General features: G+C 42.8%; 1 protein-coding gene across 17 annotated transcripts in view; it reads left to right on the forward strand.

Moving 5' to 3' along the window:
- Nucleotides 1–12,500, forward strand: part of tcf4 (transcription factor 4) — a 417,619-nt gene that overhangs the window by 83,307 nt on the left and 321,812 nt on the right. For all 17 annotated transcript variants that reach the window (XR_006079479.1, XR_006079480.1, XM_042302739.1 and 14 more), the window contains 2 exons: nucleotides 5,092–5,147; nucleotides 10,159–10,261. Coding sequence is in view for 15 of the 17 variants with exons in the window: in XM_042302739.1 (XP_042158673.1) it covers nucleotides 5,092–5,147; nucleotides 10,159–10,261 (159 nt within the window). In the remaining 2 variants the exon portion in view is untranslated. The remainder of the gene's footprint in view (nucleotides 1–5,091; nucleotides 5,148–10,158; nucleotides 10,262–12,500) is intronic.

Consider the following 12,500-nt stretch of genomic DNA (forward strand, 5'->3'; position numbering starts at 1 on the left):
ACAGTTAGAACAGTACAATACACCAGGTGTCATTTAGAATGATGACAGTACAATACACCAGGTGTCATTTAGAATGATGACAGTTAGAACAGTACAATACACCAGGTGTCATTTAGAATGATGACAGTACAATACACCAGGTGTCATTTAGAATGATGACAGTACAATACACCAGGTGTCATTTAGAATGATGACAGTTAGAACAGTACAATACACCAGGTGTCATTTAGAATGATGACAGTACAATACACCAGGTGTCATTTAGAATGATGACAGTACAATACACCAGGTGTCATTTAGAATGATGACAGTACAATACACCAGGAGTCATTTAGAATGATGACAGTTAGAACAGTACAATACACCAGGTGTCATTTAGAATGATGACAGTACAATACACCAGGTGTCATTTAGAATGATGACAGTTAGAACAGTACAATACACCAGGTGTCATTTAGAATGATGACAGTACAATACACCAGGTGTCATTTAGAATGATGACAGTACATTACACCAGGTGACATTTAGAATGATGACAGTACAATACACCAGGTGTCATTTAGAATGATGACAGTTAGAACAGTACAATACACCAGGTGTCATTTATAATGATGACACTTAGAACAGTACAATACACCAGGTGTCATTTAGAATGATGACAGTACATTACACCAGGTGACATTTAGAATGATGACAGTACAATACACCAGGTGTCATTTAGAATGATGACAGTTAGAACAGTACAATACACCAGGTGTCATTTAGAATGATGACAGTACAATACACCAGGTGTCATTTAGAATGATGACAGTTAGAACAGTACAATACACCAGGTGTCATTTAGAATGATGACAGTACGATACACCAGATGTCATTTGGTAATGTGGTTGTGCATCAGCAGTTCCTCTCTTGTTATTTCATGTCAGCTAACATGTTTTAGACTGGTAAGTTCGCCAGCTGTCTAAACTTGTAGTAATCATGGTCAAATTACTGACCGCGGGGGCCCACATTGATTTTGTTAGTCACTTTCAATCAGATATCATATTCAAAACTGCAAACATTAATCTCTGCCCCATGACAAAATAAGTAAAAATGAAGGAAATTAGCTGTAGAATGCAAAAAATCTTCTCAAAGCTCCATGGCAAACTGTGTACAATTTTAACTATTTCGTTTTGCCCCAACAAAATGTAACTTAGGGCCCCCCCCCAAACAAAATGTAACTTAGGGCCCCCCCAAACAAAATGTAACTTAGGGATGCCAAACAAAATGTAACTTAGGGCCCCCAAAAGGCTAGGGCCGGCTCTGACTGCATGTGTGGGTATAGATGTGTTTATAGATGTGGGTATGGATGTGGGTGTAGATGTGGGTATAGATGTGGGTATAGATGTGGGTGTAGATGTGGGTATAGATGTGGGTATAGATGTGGGTACAGATGTGGGTATAGATGTGGGTATAGATGTAGGTATGGATGTGGGTGTAGATGTGGGTGTAGATGTGGATATGGATGTGGGTATAGATGTGGGTATAGATGTAGGTATAGATGTGGGTATAGATGTGGGTATAGACGTGGGTATGGATGTGGGTGTAGATGTGGGTATTGATGTAGGTGTAGATGTGGGTATGGATGTGGGTATGGATGTGGGTATGGATGTGGGTATGGATGTAGGTGTAGATGTGGGTATGGATGTGGGTATCGATGTGGGTATAGATGAGGGTGTAGATGTGGGTATGGATGTAGGTGTAGATGTGGGTATGGATGTGGGTATAGATGAGGGTATATATGTAGGTATGGATGTGGGTATAGATGTGGGTATGGATGTGGGTATGGATGTGGGTGTAGATGTGGGTATGAATGTGGGTATGGATGTGGGTATGGATGTGGGTATAGATGTGGGTATAGATGTGGGTATAGATGTGGGTATGGATGTGGGTGTAGATGTGGGTATGAATGTGGGTATGGATGTGGGTATGGATGTGGGTATAGATGTGGGTATGGATGTGGGTATGGATGTGGGTATAGATGTGGTTATGGATGTGGGTATGGATGTGGGTATGGATGTGGGTATGGATGTGGGTGTAGATGTGGGTATGAATGTGGGTATGGATGTGGGTATGGATGTGGGTATTGATGTGGGTATAGATGTGGGTATGGATGTGGGTATGGATGTGGGTATTGATGTGGGTATAGATGTGGGTATGGATGTGGGTATGCAGTCCCTCAATCCACTGCTGCCCCTCATGATGAGTTCAGATGTTTTGTGGCACCCCACACCACCATCAAAGTTGCCCATCCCTGGCCTAGACGGTGGAGGGTTGAGACTGGAATATCCAAAAGCTGACAGATAGACAGGCAGAAAGACAGACAGAGGGACAGACAGATAGACATGCAGACAGACAGATAGACCGACCGACAGGCAGGCAGACAGACAGACAGACAGACAGACAGACAGACAGACAGGCAGACAGACAGACAGACAGACAGACAGACAGACAGACAGACAGACAGACAGACAGGCAGGCAGGCAGGCAGACAGACAGGCAGACAGACAGACAGACAGAGTGTAACTAAAAGACAGTTTTGTTATATTTCATTCTTCTGTGATGTGTATAATGTGTAATATTGGAATGTTAAAAGCCCCTAACCATGTGTGTGATGTGTATAATGTGTAATATTGGAATGTTAAAAGCCCCTAACCATGTGGGTGAGGGGTATACTTTTGCACTACCGAGAGCTGAACCGCCCAGTGCGTAAAAACCCGTCTCTCCTTTGTTGCAACACTCACTGTGAGTTCCAAACTGCCTCTGGAAGCAACGTCAGCACAAGACCTGTTCGTCGGGAGCTTCATGAAATGGGTTTCCACGGCCGAGCAGCCACACAAGCCTGAGATCACCATGCGCAATGCCGAGCGTTGGCTGGAGTGGTGTAAAGCTAGCCACCATTGGACTCTGGAGCAGTGGAAACACGTTCTCTGGAGAGATTAATCACGCTTCACCATCTGGCAGTCCGACGGACGAATCTGGGTTTGGCGGATGCCAGGAGAACGCTACCTGCCCCAGTGCATAGTTCCAACTGTAAAGTTTGGTGGAGGAGGAATAATGGTCTTGGACTGTTTTTTGATGGTTCAGGCTTTCCCATTAGTTCCATTGAAGTGAAATCTTAACGCTACAGCATACGATAACATTCGAGACGATTCTATGCTTCCAACATTGTGGAAGCATAGAATGCCCTTGTTTCAGCATGACAATGCCACCATGCACAAAGCGAGGTCCATACAAAAATGGTTTGTCGAGATTGGTATGGAAGAACTTGACTGGCCTGCACAGAGCCCTGTCCTCAACCCCATCGAGCACCTTTGGGATGAATTGGAACACCGACTGCCAGCCAGGCCTAATCGCCCAACATCAGTGACCGACCTCACTAATGCTCTTGTGGCTGAATGGAAGCCCCGCAGAAATGTTCCAACATCTAGTGGAAAACCTCCCCAGAAGAGTGGAGGCTGTTATAGCAGCAATGTTCCAACATCTAGGGGAAATCCTTCCCAGAAGACTTGAGGCTGTTATAGCAGCAATGTTCCAACATCTAGTGGAAATCCTTCCCAGAAGAGTGGAGGCTGTTATAGCAGCAATGTTCCTACATCTAGTGGAAAGCCTTCCCAGAAGAGTGGAGGCTGTTATAGCAGCAATGTTCCAACATCCAGTGGAAAGCCTTCCCAGAAGACTGGAGGCTGTTATAGCAGCAAAGGGAGGGACCAACTCCATATTAATGACCTTCATTTTGGAACACGAGCAGGTGTCCACATAGTTTTGGTCATGTTGATGATATTGTGTTGATGTTGATGATATTGTGTTGATGATAATGTGTGATGATGATGATAATGTATTGAGGATGATGATAATGTGTTATTGATGATGTTGTGTTGATGATGATGATATTGTGTTGATGATAATGTGTGATTATGATGATAATATATTGAGGATGATGTTAATGTGTTGATGATGATATTGTGTTGACGATGATGTTGTGTTGATGATATTGTGTTGATGATGATGATAATGTGTTGATGATGATGATATTGTGTTGATGATAATGTGTGATGATGATGATGATGATAATGTATTGAGGATGATGTTAATGTGTTGATGATGATATTGTGTTGATGATGATGATAATGTGTTGATGATGATGATGATACTGTGTGGATGATGATATTGTGTTGACAATGATGTTGTGTTGATGATGATGATAGTGTGTTGATGATTATGATAATGTGTCGATGATGATAATGCATTGTCGATGATGATAATGTGTTGATGATATTGTGTTGTGTTGTTGATATTGTGTTGAAGATGATGATAATGTGTTGGCAATGATGATAATGTGGGATTGATGATAATGTGTAGATGACAGTGTGTTGTGATAATGATAATGTGTTGATGATAATGTGTTGTGATGGTGATAATGTATTGTCGATGATAATAATGTGTAGATGATATTGTGTTGCGATGATGATAATGTGTTGGCGATGATGATAATGTGTTGGTGATGATGATAATGTGTTGACGATGACGGTAATGTTTCAATGATGATAATGTGTGACAATGACGATAATGTGTTGATGGTGACGATAATGTGTCGACGGTGACGGCGTTGATAATAATGTGTTGGCGATGACGATAATGTGTTGGTGGTGATAATGTGTCGATGATGATAATGTGATGATGGTAATGTGATGATGATAATGTGATGATGATGATGATGATGATGATGATGATGATGATGATGATGATAATGTGTTGATGATGATGATAATATGATGATGATAATGTGTTGGTGATGATGATGATATTGTGTTGATGATGATCATATGATGATGATGATGATGATGATGATGATGATGATGATGATGATGATGATGATGATGATGATGATGATGATGATGATGATGATGATGATGATGATGATGATATTGTGTTGATGATGATGATAACATGTATTGACATGTGTTTAATATAAGTGTCAATATAAGTAACATAAGTGTCATGGTTTGTTGTGTTGCTGGTAGTTGATGTCCTGTGTCTTTCCTCCTGTAGATATGGAGGACAGAGCCAGTGCAGGATCTTGGGGAAGTAGAAGTGCCCCTTCAAAGGTGAGGAATCAGCTGTGCTTAAAAACTGTAATAGATATCTTTAAAATCTATTCTACAATACAATACAACACAATACAATGCAACACAATGTTTAAAAAATAAAATAAAAATGAAATTGCACATTTACATAGTCAGGGCATATGCAACAGTTTGGGCCGCCTGTCTCGTTGCAAACTGTGTTTCTTCCTAACACAGACTGTAATTAATTTGCCAGAATTGTACATAATTATGACATAACATTGAAGGTTGTGCAATGTACCAGCAATATTTAGACTGATGGATGTCATCCGTTAGATAAAATACGGAACGGTTCCGTATTTCACTGAAAGAATAAACGTTTTGTTTTCGAGATGATAGTTTTAGGATTTGACCATATTAATGACCTAATGCTCGTATTTCTCTGTGTTTATTATAATTAAGTCTATGATATTTGATATTCGATAGAGCAGTCTGACTGAGTGGTGGTAGGCAGCAGCAGGCTCGTAAGAATTGATTCAAACAGCACTTTACTCCGTTTGCCAGCAGCTCTTAGCCATGCTTGAAGCACAGCGCTGTTTATGACTTCGAGATTAGGCTGGCCATCAACTCCCGAGATTAGGCTGGCCATAATATAGTGCCTATAAGATCATCCAATAGTTAAAGGTATATGAAATACAAATGGTATAGAGAGAAATAGTCGACACGTCATAATTCCGAAAATAACCACAACCTAAAACTTCTTAACTGGGAATATTGAAGAATTGGGAATATTAAAGAACTGGGATTATTGAACCACCAGCTTTCATATATTCTCATGTTCTGAGCAAGGAACATAAATGTTATATTTTTTACATGGCACATATTGCACTTTTACTTTCTTCTCCAACACTGTGTTTTTGCATTATTTAAACCATGTATCATTATTTTTTTGAGACTAAATAGTGGTATTTATGTATTATATTAAGTTAAAATGAAGGCGTCATTGTTCATTCAGTATTGTTGTAATTGTCGTTATTACAAATGTATATAAAAATTGGCCGATTAATCTGTATCGGCTTTTTTTGGTCCTCCAATAATCGGTATCGGCGTTGAAAAATCATATGCGGTCGACCTCTAGCTGTTTCTCAAACTAGACACTCTAATTTATTTGTCCTCTTGCTCAGTTGTGCACCGGGGCCTCCCACTCCTCTTTCTATTCTGGTTAGAGCCAATTTGCGCTGTTCTGTGAAGGGAGTAGTACACAACGTTGTACGAGGTCTTCAGTTTTCTGGCAATTTCTCACATGGAATAGCCCTCATTTCTCAGAACAAGAATAGACTGATGAGTTTCAGAAGAAAGTGCTTTGTTTCTGGCCATTTTATTTAATTATATAAAAAAAAAAATTCTCCTCAATTTCGTGATATCCAATTGTTAGTAGCTACTATCTTGTCTCATCGCTACAACTCCCGTACGGGCTCAGGAGAGACGAAGGTTGAAAGTCATGCGTCCTCCGATACACAACCCAACCAAGCCGCATTGCTTCTTAACACAGCACGCATCCAACCCGGAAGCCAGCCGCACCAATGTGTCGGAGGAAACACAGTGCACCTGGCGACCTTGGTTAGCGACTCCTGCGCCCGGCCCGCCACAGGAGTCGCTGGTGCGCGATGAGACAAGGATATCCCTCCCGGCCAATCCCTCCCTAACCCGGACGACGCTATGCCCCACGGACCTCCCGGTCGCGGCCGGTTACGACAGAGCCTGGGCGCGAACCCAGGGACTCTGATGGCATTTAACCACTGCGCCACCCGGGAGTTTCTGGCCATTTTGAGCCTGTAATCGAACCAACAAAGGCTGATGCTCCAGATACTCAACTAGTCTAAAGAAAGCCAGTTTAATTGCTTCTTTAATCAAAACAACAGTTTTCAGCTGTGCTAACATAATTGCAAAAGGGTTTTCTAATGATAAATTAGCCTTTTAAAATGATAAACTTGGATTAGCTAACACAACGTGCCATTGGAACACAGGAGTGATGGTTGCTGATAATGGGCCTCTGTACGCCTATGTTGATATCCCATTCAAAATCTGCCGTTTTCCAGCTACAATAGTCATTTACAACATTAACAATGTCTACACTGTATTTCTGATAAATTTGATGTTATTTTAATGGACAAATAAAATATGCTTTTCTTCCAAAAACAAGAACATTTCTAAGTGACCCCAAACTTTTGAATAGAGGTGTATATGTATCCTCATCATTGTTACTCTAACTTCCGCGACGCATATAAGGCCCTGCCCCGCCCCCCTTTCGGAAAAGCTGACCACGACTCCATTTTGTTGATCCCTGCCTACAGACAGAAACTAAAACAAGAAGCTCCCACGCTGAGGTCTGTCCAACGCTGGTCCGACCAAGCTGACTCCACACTCCAAGACTGCTTCCATCACGTGGACTGGGAGATGTTTCGTATTGCGTCAGACAACAACATTGACGAATACGCTGATTCGGTGTGCGAGTTCATTAGAACGTGCGTTGAAGATGTCGTTCCCATAGCAACGATTAAAACATTCCCTAACCAGAAACCTTGGATTGATGGCAGCATTCGTGTGAAACTGAAGGCACGAACCACTGCTTTTAATCAGGGCAAGGTGTCTGGTAACATGACTGAATACAAACAGTGCAGCTATTCCCTCCGCAAGGCTATCAAACAAGCTAAGCGCCAGTACAGAGACAAAGTAGAATCTCAATTCAACGGCTCAGACACAAGAGGCATGTGGCAGGGTCTACAGTCAATCACGGACTATAGGAAGAAACCCAGCCCAGTCACGGACCAGGATGTCTTGCTCCCAGGCAGACTAAATAACTTTTTTGCCCGCTTTGAGGACAATACAGTGCCACTGAAACGGCCTGCAACGAAAACATGCGGTCTCTCCTTCACTGCAGCCGAAGTGAGTAAGACATTTAAACGTGTTAACCTCGCAAGGCTGCAGGCCCAGACGGCATCCCCAGCCGCGCCCTCAGAGCATGCGCAGACCAGCTGGCCGGTGTGTTTACGGACATATTCAATCAATCCCTATACCAGTCTGCTGTTCCCACATTCTTCAAGAGGGCCACCATTGTTCCTGTTCCCAAGAAAGCTAAGGTAACTGAGCTAAACGACTACCGCCCCGTAGCACTCACATCCGTCATCATGAAGTGCTTTGAGAGACTAGTCAAGGACCATATCACCTCCACCCTACCTGACACCCTTGACCCACTCCAATTTGCTTACCGCCCAAATAGGTCCACAGACGATGCAATCTCAACCACACTGCACACTGCCCTAACCCATCTGGACAAGAGGAATACCTATGTGAGAATGCTGTTCATCGACTACAGCTCGGCATTCAACACCATAGTACCCTCCAAGCTCGTCATCAAGCTTGAGACCCTGGGTCTCGACCCCGCCCTGTGCAACTGGGTTCTGGACTTCCTGACGGGCCGCCCCCAGGGAGGCCCCCAACTCAATCATCAAGTTTGCGGACGACACAACAGTGGTAGGCTTGATTACCAACAACGACGAGACGGCCTACAGGGAGGAGGTGAGGGCCCTCGGAGTGTGGTGTCAGGAAAATAACCTCACACTCAACTTCAACAAAACTAAGGAGATGATTGTGGACTTCAGGAAACAGCAGAGGGAACACCCCCCCATCCACATCGATGGAACAGTAGTGGAGAGGGTAGCCAGTTTTAAGTTCCTCGGCATACACATCACAGACAAACTGAATTGGTCCACTCACACAGACAGCATCGTGAGGAAGGCGCAGCAGCGCCTCTTCAACCTCAGGAGGCTGAAGAAATTCGGCTTGTCACCAAAAGCACTCACAAACTTCTAAACTTCTAAAGATGCACAATCGAGAGCATCCTGGCGGGCTGTATCACCGCCTGGTATGGCAACTGCACCGCCCTCAACCGTAAGGCTCTCCAGAGGGTAGTGAGGTCTGCACAACGCATCACCGGGGCAAACTACCTGCCCTCCAGGACACCTACACCACCCGATGCTACAGGAAGGCCATAAAGATCATCAAGGACATCAACCACCGAGCCACTGCCTGTTCACCCCGCTGTCATCCAGAAGGCGAGGTCAGTACAGGTGCATCAAAGCTGGGACCGAGAGACTGAAAAACAGCTTCTATCTCAAGGCCATCAGACTGTTAAACAGCCACCACTAACATTGAGTGGCTACTGCCAACACACTGTCAATGACACTGACTCTACTCCAGCCACTTTAATAATGGGAATATATGGGAAATGATGTAAATATATCACTAGCCACTTTAAACAATGCTACCTTATATAATGTTACTTACCCTACATTATTCATCTCATATGCATACGTAGATACTGTACTCTATATCATCGACTGCATCCTTATGTAACACATGTATCACTAGCCACTTTAACTATGCCACTTGGTTTACATACTCATCTCATATGTATATACTGTACTCGATATCATCTACTGTATCTTGCCTATGCTGCTCTGTACCATCACTCATTCATATATCCTTATGTACATATTCCTTATCCCCTTACACTGTGTATAAGACAGTAGTTTTTTTGGAATTGTTAGTTAGATTACTTGTTCGTTATTACTGCATTGTCGGAACTAGAAGCACAAGCATTTCGCTATACTCGCATTAACATCTGCTAACCATGTGTATGTGACAAATAAAATTTGATTTGATTTGATCTCATTGTAGATGACTTGGACTGTTATAAAGACAAGCTAGGTAGTGTCTCCCCTTTACAGAGGCTTTTAAACAGTTATCAAAAAATAACACCTTTCTTTTCCTGTGGTCAGCTAGCTTTAATAAATGCAGAACGTTATTCAATTACAATCAGACGAATTAGCATATCTGAGTTGGGTGTTTATCGATCAAACGTTTGTTATCAAACCATGTTACTTACTGTCATTATGTCCTAACACAGTTAGTACTGTTCCAATGGCAGTCTCTGTCCATCTGTACCGTGTCATAGTATCACCTCAGGAAAATAACGGTTTCTGTGTTGCAGAGTTATGCTGACGGCTCCCAGTACGCTCACATGACTAGCCGGGACATGGGCTCACACCCGCACGACAACATCTCTCCTCCGTACGTCAACTCCAGACTAACAGGTAAGAAGAGCCTCTCAATCTGCTGTGATATCACCTGTGTGTTACCACAGCCTGTGCACATGTGGGACGAAACAGTCAACACGGTTTACAGTTGTCACAGTGACGAAAAGGGAATGAAAGTGGAAAGCACTTGCCATTCAAACTACACAAAAGGGACTGTGAGAAGCTATGACACGAGTGTTTTTCTAATTGTCATCTATTCAGTCTTGTTTCAAGCGTAAGAAATTACAGAGATCTGTCTTGTAAACCAACTTTACCCGTGTTTGAAGAAAGACATAACAACTCTTGCAGTTTGCTTTCACCCTATCTTTTCCTGTAAGTGAACTCACATGGTCAGTCCATGCCTGGGGCATTAGCATTTAACAGCTAACACACTGTAAAGGGGGCATTAGCATTTAACAGCTAACACACTGTAAAGGGGGCATTAGCATTAAACAGCTAACACACTGTAAAGGGGGCATTAGCATTAAACAGCTAACACACTGTAAAGGGGGCATTAGCATTAAACAGCTAACACACTGTAAAGGGGGCATTAGCATTTAACAGCTAACACACTGTAAAGGGGGCATTAGCATTAAACAGCTAACACACTGTAAAGGGGGCATTAGCATTAAACAGCTAACACACTGTAAAGGGGGCATTAGCATTTAACAGCTAACACACTGTAAAGGGGGCATTAGCATTAAACAGCTAACACACTGTAAAGGGGGCATTAGCATTAAACAGCTAACACACTGTAAAGGGGGAATTAGCATTTAACAGCTAACACACTGTAAAGGGGGAATTAGCATTTAACAGCTAACACACTGTAAAGAGGGCATTAGCATTAAACAGCTAACACACTGTAAAGGGGACATTAGCATTAAACAGCTAACACACTGTAAAGGGGGCATTAGCTAAATAGCTAACACATTGTAAAGAGGGCATCAGCTAAACAGCTAACACACTGTGAAGGGGGCATTAGCTAAACAGCTAACACACTGTAAAGGGGACATTAGCAATAAACAGCTAACACACTGTAAAGGGGGCATTAGCTAAATAGCTAACACATTGTAAAGAGGGCATCAGCTAAACAGCTAACACACTGTGAAGGGGGCATTAGCTAAACAGCTAACACACTGTGAAGGGGGCATTAGCAATAAACAGCTAACACACTGTGAAGGGGGCATTAGCTAAACAGCTAACACACTGTGAAGGGGGCATTAGCAATAAACAGCTAACACACTGTGAAGGGGGCATTAGCTAAACAGCTAACACACTGTGAAGGGGGCATTAGCTAAATGTACAGCAGTCAACACATTGTAAACATCAGGTCACATAGCATGTAATTTCTCAGCCCATATCTTTTCCCCGACATTGGCATCTGACTGGTGGTGCTGAGGAGCATTTCTGTCTGTAATAAAGCTATTTAGTGGGGGAAAACAAATTCTGATTGGCTGGGACTGGCTCTCAGTTGGTGGGCCTATGCCCTCCCAAGGCCTACCCATGTCTGAGCCCCTGCCCAGTCATGTGAAATCCATAGATTAGGGCCTAATTAATTTATTTCAATTGACTGATTTCCTCATATGAACTGTAACTCAGTAACATTTTAGAATTTGTTGCATGTTGCGTTTATATTTTTGTTCAGTGTATTTCCTCGCCGTCAAAATGAGCAAAAAAAAAATTTGTTTTTGAAATTTTCGATGATCCCAGCTATTTAGCTTTAATTTCTGTGACTATTTGTGAATTTTGTAGGGGAATGTGTTTTTAAGGAGTCCCCAGAAGTGACCTTCTCACAGTCGTGACCTTCTCACAGTCGTGACCTTCTCACAGTCATGACCTTCTCACAGTCGTGACCTTCTCACAGTCGTGACCTTCTCACAGTCGTGACCTTCTCACAGTCGTAACCTTCTCACAATCGTGACTTTCTCACAGTCGTGACCTTCTCACAGCCGTGACCTTCTCACAGTCGTGACCTTCTCACAGTCGTGACCTTCTCACAGAGTTGACCTTCTCACAGTCGTGACCTTCTCACAGTTGTTCCACACAAAAAAAATCTGCAGCAGAGAGTCGTCCTACCCCCCCACCTTTGCCACTAGTTGTGGGCAAATGGCCTCTGACACAGATTTACATTTTCAGATTTGAGTCATTTTGCAGGAATCTTATCCACAGTGACTTATGGTAGTGAGTGAGTGCACTTTCTTATTGGTCTCCTGTGAGTTAAACCCACTACCCTGGTGTTGACAAGCCCTGCTCACAG

The sequence above is a fragment of the Oncorhynchus tshawytscha genome, linkage group LG20 (genome assembly GCF_018296145.1).
Source record: "Oncorhynchus tshawytscha isolate Ot180627B linkage group LG20, Otsh_v2.0, whole genome shotgun sequence".
In the NCBI taxonomy this organism is placed as follows: Eukaryota; Metazoa; Chordata; class Actinopteri; order Salmoniformes; family Salmonidae; genus Oncorhynchus; species Oncorhynchus tshawytscha.